This window comes from Castor canadensis, chromosome 14 (assembly GCF_047511655.1).
Source record: "Castor canadensis chromosome 14, mCasCan1.hap1v2, whole genome shotgun sequence".
NCBI classification, from domain to species: Eukaryota; Metazoa; Chordata; class Mammalia; order Rodentia; family Castoridae; genus Castor; species Castor canadensis.
Window position 1 is genome coordinate 7,928,118 of NC_133399.1, and position 22,514 is coordinate 7,950,631.

General features: G+C 41.5%; 2 protein-coding genes across 3 annotated transcripts in view; both read right to left on the reverse strand.

The window, feature by feature from the left end:
- LOC109686580 (uncharacterized) overlaps window positions 1-22,514 on the reverse strand; it is a 301,371-nt gene that overhangs the window by 98,626 nt on the left and 180,231 nt on the right. The gene's annotated exons all lie outside the window — the stretch shown is intronic.
- LOC109686579 (uncharacterized) overlaps window positions 1-22,514 on the reverse strand; it is a 38,464-nt gene that overhangs the window by 11,317 nt on the left and 4,633 nt on the right. The window contains exons 2-4 of one of the 2 annotated variants that reach the window (XM_020163951.2): window positions 20,516-20,642; window positions 20,260-20,320; window positions 16,747-18,925 (exon numbers count right to left, since the gene is read on the reverse strand). In XM_020163951.2, the coding sequence (XP_020019540.1) occupies window positions 17,791-18,925; window positions 20,260-20,320; window positions 20,516-20,642 (1,323 nt within the window). In that variant the 3' untranslated portion in view covers window positions 16,747-17,790. The remainder of the gene's footprint in view (window positions 1-16,746; window positions 18,926-20,259; window positions 20,321-20,515; window positions 20,643-22,514) is intronic. The other variant, XR_012441264.1, reaches the window with a different exon arrangement.

The following is a 22,514-nucleotide window of genomic DNA, read 5'->3' on the forward strand; positions in this document are numbered from 1 at the left end:
AGCAATACCTCAAATAGACATATCCCAAAGGAATGTAAGTCAGGTTACAATAAAGAAACTTGCACACCCATATTCATGGCAACACTATTCACAACAGCCAAGATATAGACACAGTCCAGATTCCCTACAAATGATGAATGGGTTTAGAAAATATGGTATTTATATACAATGGAATTTTACTCAGCTATGAAGAAGAATGAAATTTTGTTGCTCAGAAGTAAATGGATGGAACTGGAGAAAAGTATGTGTTAATAAAATGAATGGTCCATATGGAAGTTACAAAGACCCAGGCACCAGTGACATCCCTACAACACTAGATACTCAGGAAACAGAGATCAGGAGGATTGTGGTAGACAGCCAGCCTGGATTGTTCAAGACACAACAAACAGAAAATGAACACAACAAAGGGCTGGTGGAGTGTCTCATCCACTCGTGCACCTGTGTGGCAAGTGTAAGGTGCTGAGTTCAAACCCCAGTTGCACCAATAAATGAATAAACTAAATAAATAAGAAGCCAAGGAAAAAACTTCAATGAGTACACAACATAAGGAATACTGTCACTACCCAAAATACCATAGAAAATTCTCTAAACAATGTAACAAGTTCAACCTTCAACAAAAGCCATCAAGAAAAACTAGGAGAATCTGATTTCTAGTTTATACAGTTAGAATATCCAAATGTCCTCTTTTATACAACAACAAAATCACAGAATGCAGAAAATGATGAAGACATGGCTCATTAATATACCATCTTTGAGAAATCTCAGACTCTGAGAGATTACACAAGAACTTTAAATCAAGTGTGTTAATGGTGAAATGGATATAGACAGAGTAAAACAACAAAAGAAAACTAGGAAAAGGATTTAAGAGTAAAATAATATCAAAAAGAATTGAAAAGGATCCAAGGAGATAATCAAAATTAAGGAGATAATCATCTCCATCAATTCAGTCAGAGCTCTTGGGACCCAATCCTCTCTGTAAATGCCTTCCTCATGCCCCAGAGGTGTGCCCTACAATTGCCCTGGGCTTTTCTCAACCCAGTCACGTTGACATCCTGTATGACTCACCTAGTACATTTCTCTCCAGCACATAAGACATGAAATGGGAACTTCCTAAAAAACATAGGTTTTTTTAGCTCACAGCTGTGAAGATCCAAGGGCACAGCACTGGCATAAACTGGGCTCTGCTGAGGACTGCATGGCAGACAGCACCATGGCAGCAGTGAGACTTAAGAAGTGATCACATGCTCTGACAGGAAGCCAGAGAGGGGAGAAGGGCCACTCTAGAGACCCCTCTCACTAGTCCCTGCCTCTGAGAGGCCCCACCCTCTTTCAGCACCTCCACATTGTGGCCCAAATTCCCAACACCCAAACCCTTGGGGACACACTCAAAACACATACAAACCATAGTAGTGTCTAAAGGCACACTTATGTAAGGTGAAAAAAAGGATCAGTTAACAGGAAAACAAACCATTTGAAATTATACAACTTGAAGAGAAAAATAACAATGAGATTGACATCATGGATCACCAGCAAAACTGCCTTGTAAGAACTGCTAAAAGGAGTCTTAGCTGGGGGCTGGTGGCTCATGCCTGTAATCCAAGTTACTCAGGAGGCAGAGATCAGGATGATTGCAATTCCAAGCCAGTCCCGGCAAATAGTCTGAGAAACTATACATTGAAAACACACAGTACAAATAGGGGCTGAGAGGTAGAGCACCTGCCTAGGAAGAGTTGAAGCCCTGAATTAAAGCTCCAGTACTGCAAAAACAAAGAACAACAACAATAAACAAAGTCTTTACTCCCATTTCTCTCCTGAGAAACAGGAAATGTTTCTCCATTTTATCTCATTTTCCTCAGTTTTATACTATTAGACTAAATTCCCTTCCTAATAAACTACACACTTTTTACCACTGCATATTTTATGACAACAACAATAAAAATAATTGTTTAAAAAGTTCTTTATTAGGGGCTGGTGGAGAGGCTCAAGTGGTAAGAGGGCCTGCCTTACAAACATGAGGCCCTGAGTTCAAACGCTAGTACTGCCAAAAAAGTTCTTTATTGAAAGGAAAATTTTACACAGTGGGAACTGGGATTACATAAAAGAAATATCATTAAACTATGACTGGTGACACAAACTTATAATCCCAGCAATAGGGAGGAAGGATCACTCATTCAAGGCCAGGCTGAGCTAAATAGCAAGACAGTGTCTCTTTAAATCTGGGAAAATAAATGGAAAAAAAACCCAAAAGAAGAGGACCGGACATGTGGCTCAAGTGGGAAGAGCACCTGCCTAGCAAGCACGAGGCGTTGAATTCAAATCTCTGTACTACCGATCTAAAAAAAAAAAAAAACTAATAAAGAACAAAACAACAAAAAAGAAACTAGAAAACAATTAGGAATGTCAGTTATTAAACCAATTATATCAATAATCTCCTTAAATGTGAATAATCTAAACACAGTAATTAAAAGATAGTGAATCCAGCTATCACACCCCTACTGTCTCACATGAAGGAATATAAGTCAGTACACAAGACACACCTGCATGCACACCACACTGTGATGCTCACAATTCACAACAGCCCAACTGTGGAATGAAACTAGGTCCCATAATGGATGAATGGATAAGGAAAACGTGGCTTGTAGACACAACAGAATATTAATCACCATAAACAAGGGAAACATGTCACTTGCAGGCAAATGGACAGAAAAGGAGATCATGATGTTAAGCAAAATAAACCAGACCCAGGAAGACAAATATTGCAGTTTTTTTCTCATATAGACTAGAAGGGGAGAGATGACAGGAAAGTGGAATGGAGACAATCAGGACAAAGAAAGCGGATGGGGGAGGGGAAAGGGTATGATGAATATGATCAAAGTATGTTAAATGCATGTTGAAAAGTCACAAAAGAAAAAAAAAGAGAAATACACAAAGAAATCCAATATTCTGGATAGTCACTTAAAAAATAGCACGAGTCGCCCATATTCTGTGTGGGGAAGAGGAAGTATTCCTTCCTTTAGTCCCCCTTCAGTTCACTCTACTTTAGCTTGTTATATAAGTCCTTGCTAAAATTAAAAAGAAAATAGGACAGAATTTATTAAAAAAAAAGAACTACCAGGTGCTGGTCCAGGCTGAAGTGGCTCATGCCTGCAATCCTAGCTACTTGGGAGGCTGAGATCCAGAGGATCTTTGTTCCAGGCCAGCACAAGAAAATAGATTGCAAAACTCCACCTCCAAAATAACCAGAGCAAAATGGGTTGGAGGTGTGACAAAGTGGTAGAATGCCCGATTTGCAAGTGTGAAGTGCTGAGTGAAAACCCCTGTTCCACCAAAAAAGAAACAAAAAACAACAAAAAACCCCATGTGTTTGAATGATCACAAACACCACTGACATTTCCTATTACATTAATCCATGATAAAACCACGAATTTTCCCATTGTGTGAAAAATCCATTTTTTTGGCCCTTGGAGACAAAAGAATTATATTACAAAAACAGGAAAAAATAACCTTCAAACCAGCCAAATCGTGCAAGGTGTGGGATGTGTAAATGTAAGTATGGCTGAGGAGACAGCATCCAGCCAGCAGCCGTGTGCAGCGCACAGGCAAAGAACCAGGGAGACAGCTTCTCTGCAGTGTTCATGGCACAGGAACCTCACTATTGACTCCTTGAAAATCTGAAGGAGGCAATGCAAACCAACTGTACTTTGTGATAACTATAGGGGAAAGCTAGAAAGAGCATCAGGAATTAGGAGTGATGATGGAAGAGAGAACTTCCTAAATGTCACATGGTTCCTGAAGTCTGTTTCCTTTGAGGTCATTGCTTAAATATTGTTTTGAAGTATTGGTTTTAAAATATTGCACATATTTAAAGTGTATACATTGTTAATAAGATAACAAAGGGGTTATTCTAAGACTATGTGTGTGTAAGGATTCTGCAAGTATTCTATACTGAAATATTAAAATGTTTTAATCTCTGAAAAAAGAAAAAAGAACTAGGAAGATGGTCACCTCTGGGTATGGAGGAAGATGAGACCAGGGATCCCAGTAGTAATGATGGTTTCAATACTGACCTGGATGGTGACTCCATGGCTGCTTATATTCTTACTTAACCTTGGTATGAAAAAATTTCAAGAATTCTCTTTGCCTCTCCAGGCCTCATCAGTCTATCCAATAAGGTTCCAACCAAGAAGAGCCTAGAGGAAATAACACCACTAATATTCTCTACCAAGGTCCCTATCATGCTGTAGGGTGGACACTCATATAAGTAGGTCTGTCAGACGCATCACGGCCCACAGCCCATCTGCACTGCACCCCATTGCCTGAGCCCTGACCCCTTTCCTCTTGGGTGTCTGTGCAACATAAGCACCTGCTGTATCATCAGCATCGATAAAGGGTGAGATCATGAGGCCCAGCACTATCGTGTTAGCCAAGTGTCTCTCCCTCTCTCAGTCCTCTCCAGGTTCCTGCTGAGAAGAGCAAACACGCAGTGAACACACATGAGGCAAATTGTGTTTCCCTACAAATCCAGATCGGGGGCAGTTTAGATCTAATTGGGACATAGAAAACAGGGATAGTAATTGATAGTATCTATTCTTATATGTGATCAGAATAAATATTAACAATATGGGCTGGAGAAAAAAAGTTATTGAGTTTTGTTTGTTGACTTACCCTGTTGCTTGGCCAATAGTTTTACCTGATCTCAAGAGTTTTCTGGTAGCAACTTTAGTGCCTTTTACAATCAAATCATCTGTAAACAGCAATGATTTGACTTCTTTTCTTATTTGTGCCCCTTGTATTTCTTTCTTATTGCTTCCTAAGCAATTTTTTTTTCATGATACTGGGGCCACAGACTGATTTTTTTGGCAGTATTGGGTTTGAACTCAGGGGTTCATGCTGCTGGGCAGGTGCTCTTACTGCTTGAGCTACTTTACCAGCCCTCAGCTGAATATTTTTAAAGAAAGTTTTGGCTGTTGTAATTGAATTGGAGATTAGCTTGATAACACAGGAATTTATGTTGCTCTGAATAAATAAAATTTTCAACTTAAATTCATAATCCCACATAGGTTTTCTCATTATTTCATGTTGACTTGCATAATGAAAAAGGCAAATATAAATTGTGCATAAAAACATGACGTAGTTTTCCCAAAAACCAGGTTGGCTAGTAGAATGGCTCACGTAGTGAAGCACCTGCCTTGCAAGTATGAGGCCCTGAATTCAATCCCCAGCACTGTGAAAAATCAATCACTAAATAAAATAAAAGCAAGGTATTTGTAGCATATCCCCAGAATATCATATTTATTAACTATCATCTTACACTGATTGTGATATTAAAAAAGTGATTAATAGAGCCAGAGGCCTGGCTCAAGAAGTAGAGCACCTGCCTAGCAAGCACAAAGCCCTGAGGTGCTCAGTCCCCAGTACCCCCACAAAAAAGTCCTGAGTAATAGTTGTCACAATAGAAAAGGTGCACAAAAATATAAGTCACAGTGCACAGGACACGTGCTGACTTTGGGACATCACAGAGAGTCATCACTATGAGGATGTGATTTGGGTAAAGTGTGGGCTCTTTGAGTTTGACTTTTCCTTCCTTTCCTCTCCCTCTCCTTCCTTTTGTGGTACTGGGGATTGAACACTTGTGTTACACCCTCAGCCCTCTCCTTGACTACCTTGCTGTAAGGGGGAGGAAAAACTGGGGGGAAGCATAGAAAGGAGCAACTGAAATATCAACCATTATGAGACCCCATGTCTATCAACAGTGTGAAGAAAACATAACACATAAATGAAGAAATGGACAGAGTTCCTTTGTCACCTAGTAAAACTGAGAGCTGCTTCTTTTCTACCATGCCCCATAACGTGAGCTGACACTCAAGCTCATGAAACTGACACCAATGGACAGCAAAGTGGACGTTGTGGATCATGAATCATAATGCACTGAGCTATCATTACAGACCCTGAAATTACCCCGTTGAGAGGGACAATATACTTCCTTCTCTAAAGTGAGGATGGCACTCAAATGCTAAGCTGTCTGCTGCTCACCTCCATTTGTACTCAGATAAGTGACCTTGGAGCATCCAGAAATCCTTTGATGTTTCCAGGGGAGAATTCCCAGTGGACTTGCTCAGCAGTCACTCCACCCACAGAAATCACCCATCCCGGGCTAACACTGCACACACGACCAAAACCCTCCCTGAAACTGGGAGTCAGTGCACGTTGCATCACTCACACGGTACATAGCAGAATACTGTGGCCATTTATAAAGGAATCAGGAATAAAAACTTGAATGATGTTAAAGGAGTGCAACACAGATATGACTTCCAAAGTAAGAAAGTTTCCAGTTCCAGATTCTCATGTCTGAACTCATGTCTGAATGGCTGAAGCATTCAGCCACTGAGAACTGATGCACTGAGACACCGAACATGCTAATAGCAACTGATTTTCTACTACAGTGAAGTATTTAGACTTAAGGTAGACGTGTTATATTTCCATGTCTCTACGTTTAATCGCACTGGGCCTATACTGTATCTGTATAGACACTCATGATGGACAAAGCCACAGGCAGGGCAGTCTGCAGTGCAACCACTGTCCCCATCCACACAGAAGCAGCTGCAGACATAGGGCTGTAGAGGTATTGGATATGGCCACAGCAATGATGAGTGAGGACATTGTCACCACTTGCACAGTGACTTTCCATAGAGAAGGTGTGCACACACCCCAGCGTGTATAGCATCGCCTCCCACACAGACTTTCTTTACTGCCTTCACTTCCATCTGACGATGACTGAGCATTTGTCCTCACTTCGTGTTTCTCACAAATGAATAAGCACAGCATGGGAAGAATATTTTTTCTCATGCCTCTGTTTGGGGCAAAACACCTGCAGTATTTGTCATTTGTAGTCTACACAGATGGTGTGTAAGGATGCTCTAAAGTTACACAAAAGTTCTACTTTCCAAGTGAGCAAGGATTGCATCAACAGTGATCTTGTCTCTGTCCCTTTCGAGGCTTGCACTCTGACAGTTTACCTAAACACACTGCTCTCCTACATCAGAGATTGAAAGAGAAGTGTCCCATCACCAGCTGTGTAACTGAATGAAGTTCTATATTTTAACTGAGATAAATCAATTCACAAAGCACACAGTTTTCCCAGTTAAGATGATAGAGGCCAGTGACCCCTGGTACATCATGGAGATCCTTGGTGTGACCACCTTGCTCAAGAAGGCTTGGGTCTGGACTGTGTCCCAGCCTCTCAGGAGAGTTTATCTTTTGAGGCTCCTTAGTGTCACAGTTCAGGATTCAGGCAACTGGTGGCAGCAGAGAAAAGGACCTCTAGATGGACTCTTCCTGGGAAGCTTTGCTAATGTGCACGGCTAAGCAATGTTCTTCATTGACATATCTATTCACAGTCGTGACATCACCTCACAGGCCAAAACAGATACAAGCACTGGAGTCAGCCTCACACTCACAGCAAGGCTGTCTTATGAATATGATAAAAACGATCTTTCCTATCAAAGTATTTGCTACCCTCTTAAGATTACTTAAATATTCCTCAGGTTACCATCTTAGGTGACTTGCATGTTTAAAGGGTCCTTGCTTCCTGTACAACTCCCTTGCCTGCCATTCTGCATGCCCTAACCCATCCCCCAAGCCTGTGAGCTTATCAGGAAAGACTGTGAACCTCTGACCTGGACAAATCCCAGGTGAGGGGCAGATACATCTGCGTCATGGATGTAAGGAGTCACTGTCAGCCATTTTGTGCTTGTGTATTTCCTTGGCTGGAGTGAGCACATGCTTGCACCCTCTTGATCAAGAGAAAATTGCCTTGTCAAGATTTTCTGTCTCTCGTGTGTCTGTTTTAGGCACCGGAGGGTTATTACTTACAACAATTTGGGGTTTCATCCAGGATAGTACATTCCATCTGAGAAGAGGGCCCCAGCCCTTCCCTGGGGAGTGGAGTCCTGCTGCCTGATTGCAGCAGCTCTGAGGTTTGGCCGAGGATGACAACTTTCCGGATCTGCAAATGAACTTAGTCTGCAGAATTTCTTGACAATGCTCTGAAGACAGGAACCTTGGTGACCACCTGAGTTTTGTGCACAAACCAAGACAAGAAACATCACGGGGGTGACCAAGTAATATCTTGGTGGTCGGGATATTGGGGCTGTGTGATGTGTGAATAAGATGTGTTGGGTGACACACAGGGAAAGTGAAGTCCTGATCCATAGTTCTGAGGTGACCTCATACTGTTTAAGGTGGATTATATTTTTAAATCTAAACCAGGTCAGAAGTTTATACTGACCTTTAGGCTACCAAAAGGAGCCTCAAGCTCCCACGAAGGACATGGGTGGAGACCGACAAAGCAAAACAGTATCCGAGTACAAGAAACCTCTAATACAAAGGGGTGAGGGGGTGTTGAGCTCCTGATAGACAGAGCACAGTCAACCAGAAGGGAAAAATGGGAAATAAAGGCAGCAAAATGGGGACTGGAAAACAAAAGCCCAGCATAAGATACCCCCTGGGAGTCTCCTTGGGAAGATGTACTATAGGGAAAAAGAAACAAAGAATGGTTAAATACTGTTGGTTTATCTAGACCCAAGAACCGATTTTAAAGCCTTTGGGTTTTTGGCCAAAATTTGGGTCTGACGAGGACTGGGTCTGTCAACTATTAATTAATTGAGCATGTTAATGACAAGAGCTGTCACTCAAGAGGAGATGGAATATGCCCTCTGTTGGAGACAGAGTCCTGTAGTCCTCGTTCCACTTAAAGAAGAGAAAAAAAGACAAAAAGAAAAAAAAAAACCCAAATCCCTTCTAACTGGGATTTACTCTCCTCCCTCTCCCTCCCAACCCTTCCACCTCCACCCCCTTCCAACTCCCTGCCCCACCACTCCTTCCCAGATACCCGTTCCTTCCACGACTGCAAAAGGAGCTAGGGCAATGCTGTCCCAACACTGAGAATCTACTTTTCCTCAGTCCCAAGGGGAAAGACCACACTCCCTCTTTCCTCTCAGGGAGCTCCCCCTTGGAGGGGGTGAAATTGGGTTTGTAAATGCCCCTATTACCAGCTCTGAAGTCTGAAACTTTAAAAAGGTGTTGCAACCCCTTCTTGAGGATCCCTTTGGGGTTTCAGAATAGGTCAATCAATTTTTTGAACCACATATATATACTTGGGCTGAGTTAATATATATTTTACTAATTCTCTTCTTGAGGGAGGAAAGAGCCATGATCCGTAGAGTGGTAATGGCTATCTGGGAATGGGAACATCCCCCGGGATAGAACATCCTGGTGGCTGATGTTAACTTTCCTAACCAAGACCCCAATGGGATAACAACACCCCAGGACACTGAGAAAATATGAGGGATTTAAGACATTTAATAATAAGGAGAATCTGGGAATCAGTGCCATGGTCACAAAAACTCTCTAAAGTCTTTAATGTCCAACAAGGCAAGGATGAGGGACTGACTGAGTTCATGAGCCACCTCAAGGACCAGATGTGAAAGTATGCTGGGCTAGACTTAGAAGACCATTTAGGACAGGGAATGTTAAAGTTTTACTTTGTTACAATCAGCTGGCCAGATATAGCAAGAAAATTACAAAAACTAGAAAACTGGAAAAATAGATCTATAGAGGAATTATTAGGAGATGCACAAAAGATATATGTAAGAACAAAGGGAGACAAACAAAAACAAAAGCAAAGATAATGTTATCAATGATCCAGCAGGTTAACGGGGAAAGGCCAAACCAATATCCTATTGGACCTCAACCGGCCCGGCCTCCCTCATGGGGTCTAAGAGACCAGAAAGTCAGAAGATGAAACAAAGAGGAGAAAATAAGTGCTTTATGTGTGGGGAGACTGGACACTTTAAGAGAGAATGTCCAGAATGGGAAAGAGTGTAGGGAAACTGTTCCCTTAATGACCTTTGATGAATGGTAGGGGGCCAGGGGCTCTTTTACCTTGAAGGGTTCCACTCAAACCCCTTGATAAATTTAGAATTGGGACCACAACATGAAGTTGTCTCCTTCCTGACTCAGATGGTTCCAGATCCTCCCTCTGTTTTCTGCCCAGAGGCTGAATCTAGTCCCCAGAGAGGATAGTAAATTCTGGGGTAAAGGGAGAAACCTTTTCAGTTAAAATATTACAAGAAACAGATGTTTATTTCCAAGACAGGACCACTAAGATAGAATTCCTCCTAGTGCCTGAGGCAGGTACCAACCTATTTGGAAGAGATCTAATGACCCAGTTAGGACTCGGTTTACATGTAAAAAGGGATAAAATACAAGCATCCCTAAATCTGCTTACTCCGTGGGCCAAAAAACAAATTAAGCCAATAGTCTGGGCTACAGATGGGAATTGGGGCGGCTTCCAGGTTACAACTATCAAAGTTCAATTGAAGAGTGGGGAGGTTGTTAGAAGAAAACAATACCGCATTTCCATGGAGGGGAGGATAGGTTTGAAGCCAGTTATTGAGGGATGGATATGAGATGGGCTCCTTGAACCTTGTACATCTCCCTTCAATACCTCAATCCTCCCAGTCAAAAAGATGGACAGGTCCTACCAGTTAGTTCAGACCTTAGAGCCATCAATCAAATAGTCCAAGCTAAACACCCAGTAGTCCCAAATCCCTACACTCTTCTCAGCAAAATTCCATATAACCATGAGTGGTTTAGTGAATAGACTTAAAACATGCATTTTGGGCCTGCCCATTAGATGTGAACAGTTGGGACATATTTGCCTTTTAATGGGAGGACCCCCCCCCCCCACTCAGGATGCAAGCAACAGTTACAGGTGGACTGTCTTTCCCTAGGGATTTACTGACTCCCCTCACCTCTTTGGCCAGATTTTAGAACATGTCTTAGAAAAGTTCATAGTAGATCCCCACATGTGCCTCCTCCAATATGTTGATGATTTACTTCTGTCAGGGGATAAGCAGGAAGAAGTGATCAACACCACCATCAGCTTTATAAATTTCCTGGGAAGCAGGGACTTTTTATTTCAAAGAATAACTTACAGTTTGCTGAGGCTGAAGTAAAATATCTGGGACATTTGATCAGTAAGGGCCAATGAAGGATTGGTCCAGAAAGAATAGAAGGAATCACTGGTCTCCCTCTCCCAGGAACAAAACAGGAATTGAGAAAGTTCCTTGACTTAGTGGGATATTGCCATTTGTGGATAGACTCATATGCCCTTAAAACTAAATCTTTATATCTCAAATTGACCCAAGAGGGACCAGACCTCCTCCTTTGGACCCCCGAGGAGATAGATCAAGTAGATTACCTAAAACAAGCCCTTATCACAGCTCCGGTGCTAGCCTTGCCCTCTCTTGAAAAGCCTTTTCACCTCTTTGTGAATGTAAACAAGGGAGTTGCCATTGGGGTGTTAACCCAAAAACATGGCGGTCAATGTCAACCTGTGGCCTTCTTATCTAGGTTCCTGGATCCTGTCACCTGAGGTTGGCCTGAGTGCATTCAGGCAGTAGCAGCTACAGCCCTTCTAACAGAAGCAGAAAAATAACCTTAGGGGTAGACCTAATTATTAGCACTCCCTATCAAGTTAGAACAACCTTAAACCAGAAGGTGGGCAGATGGCTGAAGGATTCCAGGGTCCTAAATTATGAGGCTATCTTGCTACAAAAGGATGACCTGACACTAACTACTGATGAGGCCCTAAATGCAGCCACTTTCTTGGCAGGAAAGCAGGAGGGAAGAGCCCCCAAACATAAATGTTTAGATATTGTTGCATATTAAACAAAGGTGAGGCCAGACCTCGGGGAAACTCCTTTCCAGATGGGCTTCCATTTTTCTGTGGATGGATCCTCTCATGTAATAGAGGGAAAAAGGTATAATGCATATTCTATAGATGGGAAGGCCATGACTATAATAGAATCAGGCCTACTCCCTAACAATTGGTCAGCAGACTTGTGAATTGTTTGCCCTAAATCAGGCCTTAAAACACTTAAAAGAGAAAGAAGGTACCATATACACCAATTCAAAATATTCATTTGGTGTGGTCCACACCTTTGGAAAAATCTGGATGGAACAGAGCTTAATCAATAGGAAGGGACAAGATTTGGTACATGGGGAATTAATTCAACAAATATTAGCCTAAAACTACCTGAAGAAATAGCCATAGTCCATGTGCCAGGTCACCAAAAGGGGGTAAACTTTTGACGCTTGGGGAAATACTTTTGCAGAACAAACAGCAAAACAGGCTGCTCTCACTTCTGAGGCCCCAGACTTTTGTCTCATTCCTCATCTCCCTGCTTCTCATGTCACCCCTATCTTTACCCCCTCTGAGGAAGGACAACTAAAAAAACTTGGGTCAGTCAGGACTGAACAGGGAAAATGGGTTCTCCCCAATGGGAGGGAAATGATCTCAAAGCCCCTAATGAGAGAACTCCTTACCTATCTCCATCAGAGGATCCACTGGGGACCCCAAGCCATGTGTGATGCAGTTTTGCAAGTCTGGGTGTATAGGATCTATACATTAGCCAAGCAAGTATCAGAAGATTGTCTTACTTGTCAAAAGATTAACAAGCAAGCTCTGAAACAGAGACCAGCTGGGGGTAGAAACCCCAGGTTGTGACCCTTCCAAAGCATTCAGGTAGATTACACTGAGATGCCCAATATAGGTTGTCTTAAATACCTCTTGGTTATTGTAGACCATCTCACTCACTGGGTCGAGGCCATTCCTCTCCCAGGGGCCACTGCTACAAATGTAATTAGGTTATTACTAGAAAACATAATCCCAAGGTTTGAGGTTATAGAAAATATAGACTCAGTCAATGGGAGTCATTTCACCATCAACATCCTTAAGGGACTTATGAAGGCTCTAGAGGTTAAATGGGAATATCATACTCCCTGTTATCCACATTCCTCAGTGAGAGTTGAAAGAATGAATCAGACTCTTAAAAACCAACTCACTAAATTAGTCTTGGAGACCAGATAACCTTGGACTAAATGTCTTCCCATAGCGCTACTCAGAATTAGGACGTCCCCTCGGAAGGACACTGGCCTCTCCCACTATGAAATGCTTTGTGGGCTTAGCTCTCTTACTGATGTACCTTCCTTAGAAACCAATGATTATTTCCTCAAAAATTATATGCTTGGATTGTCCTCTACCTTACTTTGTTTTAGGAAACAAGGATTGTTAGCATAGGCTCGTCCACTTGACTTTCCTTTTCACCTGCACCAGCCTGGCGACTATGTACTTGTCAAGACCTGGAAAGAAAATAATCTTGAGCCATGTTGGAAAGGACCCTTCCTGGTCCTGCTGACAACGGAGACAGCTGTCTGGACCATGGAGTGGGGGTGGACTTCTCACACATGGGTAAAGGAGATGCCCCCACCCTACCAGAAGGAAAAATGGGCTATGCACTCACATCACTTTGGCCACACCAAAGTGACTTTAAGAAGACTATAGTGAAAATAGTCTTTCTCTTTCATTTGGGAAATGCTATGCTTATTATTTATGTAACTCAGACTACCTCTTCCTTAATTGTTGAATTTGATGCATGTTAGGTCCTTCCTCGTGGAGACCTTACATCCCAACTTCAACTCCAAGGATACTCCTCTATATGTGTCCCATCCCGGGACCAACAGGGAAGCCTGGTATCTGTCCACAGTGGACGAATGTGGGGTGTAACACTGGATATAAAGGATACACTTCCCCTTTTTATGAAAATCCTAAGGGCTGGACTAGACCCCAGAGCACTGGAAACACTCTGCTATCCACCATACAAAATAACAGACAGTCTTTTAACAGACTGCAATTGAAATTACAGCTGTTTCAGACACACCCCTCTCCTACTTGTAAAGATAAACAACGTAACCCACTTAGAAAACCCTTGGAGTATAACACAAGAACCATCAATATTTTGTACATACGGGTTGGGAGCTGATGTCTCAAGGACAGACTGCATAAGTGCCTTTGTGCTCCATCTAACTCCCAACCCCTCCCAGGTGACACCCAGTTCTATCTCCACTCCAATACTACCTCCATGTTTCTATGGCAGTTGAACTCAGGTGACTGTAGTAGAAGTCAAGGACCTAAGACAAACTGTGGCTATTGGAATCGGGTACAGGGATATGGAATGCTTGGATGAAGGGATAAAATGCTGTCCACACATTAAATAAGAGCGATTGCTATGTTTGTACTACTGGGAGACCAGAGTCTCAGGTGGTCCAGTTTTCATTTGAATGGTCCTCAGATCCAGATGGGATGTATTGCACATTGGCTGTTTCAGGATGCTAAAGCTTGGGGCAACAAACCCTGCCGGACGCTATCACTACTGTTCCCAGAGGCCAAAGGTCCTGTGGGTCAGGCCCCAAGTACTATTAGGCCACCTACTCTAGATGTCAATTATACCCCATGTCTAACCAGAAAGGGGGGACAATTGACACATGTAGGAAGCCTAACGGGATGCAGTAAAAGCCGGTCCTTCAACAGCCTCACAAACCAGTCCACACTCTCGGTGGGCAGAGCTGATGTCTGGTGGTACTGCAGAGGACTTTTACTTGAGACTCTCCCAGGTCACTGGGCAGGCACCTGTGCTGTGGTGCAGTTGGCAATCCCTTTCATCCTAGCATTGGGATCCCTAGCCCATGCCACAACATCTAGAAATAGGAGAGACATAGCCATGATACTGACCAAAAAGGGAGGAGTTTGTGTAATGAATAGAGTTTCATCTTGCACTCACAGACTGACTAACACAGCCCCTGATGAATCTGTTGCTAAGACTCTACGGGGATTAACTACCCTAACGAGCTAGCTGAAAAGTCAGGTATAAATGACCCCTTCACTGACTTAATGGAAAAATGGTTTGGAAGATGGAAGGGCTGGATGACCTCAATTTTAACCTCCTTGATCATAGTGGCTGTAGCTTTAATTTTAGTAGGATGCTGCATAATTCCTTGTGTCCGAGAACTAATATAGTGGTTGAGGCAGCCCTCACCAAACAATTACCCCTGCCCTACAAAAATAACTTGGTTATATTAGAAACACAGGAACATGAGAGCCAATGACTCCTAAACGAGTTTGAAGAATTTAAAGTAAGGGGGGAGGGGGAATTGTGAGAAAAATTATCTTTTCTATCAAAGTATTTGTTACCCTCTTAGATTACTTAAATATTCCTCAGGTCACCATCTTAGGTGACTTGTAAGTTTAAAGGGTCCTTGCTTCTTCATCCAGATTCCTGTACAACTCCATTACCTACCATAGTGTATGCCCTAACCCATCCCCCAAGCCTTTTAGCCAATCAGGAAAGATTGTGAACCTCTGACCTGGACAAATCCCAGGTGAGGGGCAGGTACAACTGTGTCAGGGATGTAAGGAGGAGCCACGTCAGCCATTTTGTGCTTGCATGCTTCTTAGCAGGAGTGAGCACATGCTTGCACCCTCTTGATCAAGAAAAATTGCCTTGTCAAGATTTTCTGTCTCTTGTGTGTCTGTTTTAGGCACCAGAAGGTTATTAATTCCCACATGAAGAAGTAGGTCTCATTGCTCTGATGGCAGGGAGTGCTCCTTGGTGACAAGGATGGATGAAGACAAAAACAAAGACTTCCTATTCAGATGTCTTAACATTGACAAAACAAATTCTGATAAAAAGAAATGAACAAAGTTCCCCTCGTTACTGTGACTGGCACTTCATTATCTCTGCCATCCAGGTAAAAACTATAATATTTAGAAAAGGTAGAATTTCATCCTCCCCCCCACCCCATGCATCTAATGGTCAGGAGCAATCAATTCCCCTAAAGCAAACTAAAGCAAACACTAGTCCTGGTCATGTGGCTCAGTGCGTAGCCAATGACTACATTACTCTTGTAGCATGTGCAAGGCTCTGAGTTCAACCCCCAGAACAATAAAAACCAATAGCAACAACCCCACTAATCATATAAGAGAATCTACTCAGAATGCTATGATTCACAAAGCAGTCATTTGTGGTCTGTGCACATATTTGGCTGCTACAATTTGCATACTCTGTTGGAAAAAACATAGTCCTAGTGGATTTTGGGAAGGGGCCCCTCACAACAGCATGATTTAATTTTTGGTCTGAGGCATGAAACTGAAATTATGACCCAAATATTTACAACTTTTAGTACTATAAACATGAAAAGCAAAATCTACATGAGGAAGAAAACACCTAAAATTTTTTTTTTCTCATGGCAAATGTGGACCCCAGCTTTAAATGACAAGTTTGGTAAAATTACAAATGACCTGACATAGGAATTATAGAATTTTTCATGTATCTTCTCACTAAATGAAAACAGGTAACATTTTTCAGTCTAGAAATTGCGTCAATGTCAAACTATCTCTAGGAAACAGACAAAAACAATGCTTAAAGAAAAAATACATCAAAAAGTCAACTATAAAATACACTTTTTTTTAAACTCCAGGGATCAAGTTTGGGGCCGCATGAGTTCTACTACTGACCTATATCATCATGCTACAAAATGTTATTGTCCATGAAAAAGCAGTAAAAAACATACATAAAATGTAAAAAAAAAAAAATTTAGAATCTACCACCCAAGGCCAGTAGCAGAAAGAAAATTTAATTACTGGGATTAAAGTAAGTATCACCTGTAATACTTACACTCTATTGACTGAATGATACTTACAGAACTATGTCGCCATGTTTCCTTTCAAGGGTCTGAAGGAGACACAACCTAAAGATGTATACTTTTAAAAGGAGCCATTGATACAAACAATGAGTGTATAGCTTTTAAAATATTACCTTCATTAAAAAAGGAAAAAAAGATTACCTTCAGGTCGGGTATTTTCTGGAGCATTCTGTACAATTACGTTTGTCTTAGTCTCCTCAAACAAGTTAGAGTCATAGGATTTCACTTCTAGAGGAAATGTCATGGTACATTCAAATTATTTATGAAAACCCAAAGCTCTTCTTTGTCTTAGGATGTTGCAATGTAGCCCAGGTCAGATTCAAATTTGAGATCCTCCCACTTGAGCTCCAATGCCAGTATTACAGGCACATAACCCCAAACACAACAAAACTGACTCCACATTGCCATTATTTTGATACATTAAGTATTCTTTCTCCAAGTGGACCAAGTGAAGACTGACACATCTATTCAACAGGATTCCATCCTGTGTGCTTTTGTATCTGTGAATTGAACTTAAGAGGACTCAAGACAGTCCAAGGTGCTTTACACCATGACTATTATACATGCGAGGAACATGAGATGATACTGAAACCTTTTAAAATCCTAAACACAGGATTTCTCTCCAGTGTGAGTCCTTCCATGTGTCTGAAAGGAACAGGAATGACTGAAGGTATTCCCAAATTACATCTACAGCATTTCTTTCCACTACAAATCCCTTGCAGTATGAAATGGAACTGGGGTCAACAAAGTCTATTTACATTCCTTACACAGATGGGCTTTTTCTCCAATGTGAGTTGTTTTATGAACTTGAAAGTAATTGAAGCACAAGTTTCTTCACATTTATCCCACTAACAGGGTTTCTTTTCAGTGACTCTTCATATTTAGGAATGCTGCTTTAGCTACTGAAGTTTTTCTACAATGTTAACACATAGGGTTTCTCGTGTGTGAACTACTTCACATTTTTGAAGGGAAGGGAACCAACTGAAGGCTTTCCCACATTGCCAACACACATACGGTTTCTCTCCCATGTGAACTCTTTTATGTTTCTGAAGTGAACTGGACTGGGTGAAGGCTTTGACATACTCCTTACATAAGTAAGGTTTTCATCCTGCGTGAACTACTTCATGTTTTTGAAGGGAAGGGAACCACCTGAAGGCTTTTCCACATTTCCAACACATAAGGTTTCTATCCAGTGTGTATTCTTTTGTGTGTGTGAAGGTAACTGGATTGAGTGAAGGCTTTGCCACATTCCTTACATAAGTAGGGTTTTTCCCCTGTGTGAATTCTTACATGTATTTGAAGGTAAGTGGACAAAGTGAAGGCTTTTCCACACTGCTGACACACATAAGGTTTCTCTCCAGTGTGAATTCTTTTATGTTTATGAAAGGAACTGGAGTGGGTGAAGGCTTTGCCACACTCATTGCATACATAGGGTTTCTCTTCTGTGTGAACAACTTCATGCTTTAGAAGGTATCTGGACAAAGTAAAGGCTTTCCCACATTGCTGACACACATAAGTTTTCTCTCCATTGTGAATTATTTTATGTTTATGAAGGGAAGTGGAGTGGGTGAAGGCTTTGCCACACTCATTGCATAAATAGGGTTTCTCCCCTGTGTGAACTACTTCATGCTTCAGAAGGTAGCTGGACAAAGTGAAGGCTTTCCCACACTGCTGACACACATAAGGCTTCTCTCCAGTGTGAAGTCTTATATGTCTTTGAAGATACATGGATTGCTGGAAGGCTTTACCACACTGCTTACATATAAAGGGTTTATCTAGAGTGTGACTCCTTGTATGTTTTTTAAGGTAACTGGGTTGAGTGAAGGCTTTACCACACTGCTTACATGAATATGGTTTCTCTCCAGTGTGAATTCTTTCATGGTCTTGAAGGTCACCATGTCTTCTGAAGGTTTTCCCACATCTCCTACATTCATGGTGTTTGTCTATGTGAATCCTTTTATGATTCTGAAGAGAACTGAGATACCTGAAGGCTTTATCACACTGCTTACATTCATAGGTACATCCAGTATGAATCCTTTCATTTTTATCAAGGCACCGTGGAGAATGGAAAGTTTCCCCACTTTCCTTACATTTACGTGGCTTTTCTTCATATTCTAGGTATTCACATGGTTTGTGTCCATTGTGATCCCTGAGGGGCACATTTACAGATGAGTGACTATCGAGGACTTCTCCACACACACGGCTTTCACATGGTGTTCCTCCAGGAGTTTCCTTGTTCACAATCTCATGAGTCTGGCTGAAGGCTCCTCCCCATTGACAGCCTTCCTCATGTTCACAAAGCCTCTCTACTGCTTGACTTCTGTAACAAAAGTGCAGTATGTTACAAAGAGTTTCTTTCTCAGTGATTTCACATTTAGTCATTTGTAGCACACTTAAGTTTTTCTGTCATCAGGAAAACCATAGGCTTTATATTCTGTAGAAACTACCTGAATGTGAATGGACTGAACATTCAACAGGAAGGCACAATAGCTATTCACATGGGGTTTCAGGTTTCTTTTCTTTTCCTTTTGGCAGCACTGGGGTCTGAACTCAGGGCCTTACACTTATGAGGTAGGTGTTCTTAACATGTGAGTCACTACAGGTGCCCTTTTTTTAGATGGGTTTTTTTGAGCTAGGGTTTCATGATCTATTTCCCTGGGCCATCTTCAAATCATGATCTGCCTGATTTCTGCCTCGTGATTAGCTAGGATTACATTCAGGAGACAGAAGTACCCAGTCTCACATGGGGTTTATTAATACTATCACCACGTTCACTGTTTTGCAGACACTGAGCATTTAAGTATAGCTCAAGGGTCTATTATCCAAAATGCATGAGATCAGAAGTGTTTTGGATTCCAGATTTTGAAATATTAGCAAATATATAATGTTCTCTCAGGGATGAGACCCAGGTATAAACATAAAAATATTTATTTATTTATTTATTTGCTTGTTTTTTTTGTGGCTCTGGGGTTTGAACTCAGGGCCTACACCTTGCACCATGCAACCAGCTCTTTTGTGAAGGGTTTTTTGAAGATAGGGTCTTTCAAACTATTTTCCCAAGCTGGCTTTGAACTACAATGCTCCTGATATCACCTTTCTGAGTAGTCAGGATGACAGGAGTGAGCCACTGATGCCTAGCTAAAATTCATTTATGTTTCCTACCCACCTTACCCCCAAACACTGATGGTAATATAGCATCTTTAAATTTTGTGCGTGCACGAAATTTCTGTATAATAAATCATCATAAAGTGTTATCTGTAGCATCATTTGGTATTCAACAAGTTTAGGATTTTTAAATTTTAGAATATGGACGATCAAGCTGTATGTAGATTTAGAAAAACTCTTTTGAGAGTCAGTGAATTTGGAGCTTGACATATACTTTTATCTATCTACATACCTAGCTATCTATAGAATATACACATAGAGAATATATATATAGGGGGTGATAGAAGAGAGAGAGACTGACAGGAAAATGGAGAATATATACATATTTGAGACAGGATCCTTTATGGAGTCAGGCCTACAACTCATTACATAGCCAGGCGAGACCTGTTCTTGTGATGCTCCAGCCTCACTCTCCCAAATGGTGGCATTACAGATGTGTACCACCACATACTTTATGAAAAATTATTTTCTCTTGTGAGAACAAGTTACCTTAGATATTTTCCAAGATTTTTATACTCATCTTCAAAGTTCTGGTCTCTCCATTTTTGTCCTAAAAGGTAGACCCAGAAAAACCAATATGGATTATTACAAACTTATATAAAAAATTGGGTTTGGGTTCAAGTTCCTTTACAATCATGCCAGTTTGTCTCACAAAAGCATATTTTCATATTCCAATCTCTGAATGTCATGGATGAGCACAGAATACCTTGTCCCTGACTCAGTGAAGGCATGATGTCAACCTTACCTACAGCATGCAGGTTTCTGATGGTTTCCCGCATCACAGCTCTGTAGAGATTCTTCTGGAAAGGACTCAGCAAAGCCCACTCCTCCAGGGTGAAGTTCACAGCCACGTCCTCAAAGGTCACCAACTCCTACAAGATCCATACGTGTTTTCAGGAGGAAGGATGAGATGGAAAACACCTGGGGTCTAGACTCAATTTACAAAAAGTTCACATGATGTTATGTTGAGAGCTCCAAGCATGTTCTACGTGACTTGATTTTTCTATTCTTTATGTCCAGAATCACATATCTATTTTTCTTAAATAGTCTCATTGGTGACTTCAAATGTGTTGATGGGTCATCCCTAAATCTCACTGTACTGTGGCTCTGAAGCACGTGCCCAATTCCATTGCCCTACTATTCAGTATACAGAACCGCATTAAAATCGGAAGTCCTAAGACGTTGTATTCATAGACGTGTGTGTTCCCAAGGCTGCACCACCTTCCTTGCACCTGGGATGGCCCTCAGCCATCTAGCTGAGGAGAGGAGCATCATTTGCCTACACAGTACACAGTGAAACAGTATGCTATCTGCTTCATTCACTTGTTTCCCTTGAAACTTTGCACATTTCTCACAGGATTAGTAGAGGAAGACTTGGTGACCAGTGTCCAACAGCTCCCTGGGTACTGATTCTCTATCAAGTCTCCCTGACACAGTATTTTAAGCCCATTGTGGTAACTCCTTGCTCGAGGCATGCAGCACATCCTTGCAATTACATTAAGAGCCAACATTTGAATACCTGTACCTACTGTCCTACAGAGCAAATTTAATCATTATGTAAGACTAATGAAAGATAAATGATTGAAAGCACACAACAATGCAACCATCACTGACAAAAACTTAGTGTGCATTTCAAAATGTACGAGAGGATTTTGAATGTTCTAACACGGAGAAAGGAAACTATGTTAAGACATGGGAAGTAGCCTGATCTACTCGGCGTACAGTGTATACAAGTACTGAAATATCACACGGCAGACCATAAACATACGCACTTATGTGCGCGTTAAAAATTAAAAGAAAGTTGGGTGCCACTGGCTCATGACTCTAATCCTAGCTACCCAGGATGCAGAGATCAGTAGGATTGTGTTTCAAAGCTAGCCTGGGAAAATAGTACATGAGTCACTATCTACAACATAGCAAGAGCAAAATGGACTGGAGGTATGGCTGAAACAGCAGCAGTTTTATAAGTGTGAAGACCTGAGTTCAAACACCAGTCCCACCAAAAAAAAGAAAGTAACAAAATTTAAAGAGGAAGTCGAGGGGTGGTGTCACATGCCTGTAATCCCAGCTACAAGGGAGGTAGAGAAGCCATAATGGCAGTTTGAGACCAGCCTGGGCAAAGGGGGAGACACTATTTGAAAAATAATGAATAGGGCCAGTGGCATGGTCAAAGTGGTAGAGCACCTGCCTAGCAAACATGAGTTCTGAGTTCGAATTCCGGTACAAAGCAAACAAAAAAATTTAAATAGGGCATTTTCTCATTAAAAAAACAGTCAAAAGAAATGGACTGACAAATGTAAAGATATTAAAATTGAGGTGGTAAATACAACAAAGCAGAACAGAAATATCTACAATGCATGCAATTTTAAGAGGATTATTGCACAGAGTAAAAATTTAAAAGCTTGGGAAACAACCAAAATGTATTTATCAGAAGGTAAAACACCCTATGCAAAGGGAGATCCAGGTATTTGATAATGAAGAGACAAATACATTTGAGTAGATCCCATTTCACACCTACGAAAAGGACAAAATTCAGGCCATTAGTAATACCATGTATTGATCATCACGGAAGACCATGAATCATGCAGGAATGGAGATCAACAGCTGCCTTTTTATTGCCTGTAATTTGAACTAGACCGTAACCTAGAACCCAGAGGGCTCACACCTGTAATCCTAGCTAATCAGGAGGCAGAGATCAGAAGATCGTGGTTCCAAGCCTTTCCAGTGAAATATCTCACAAAACC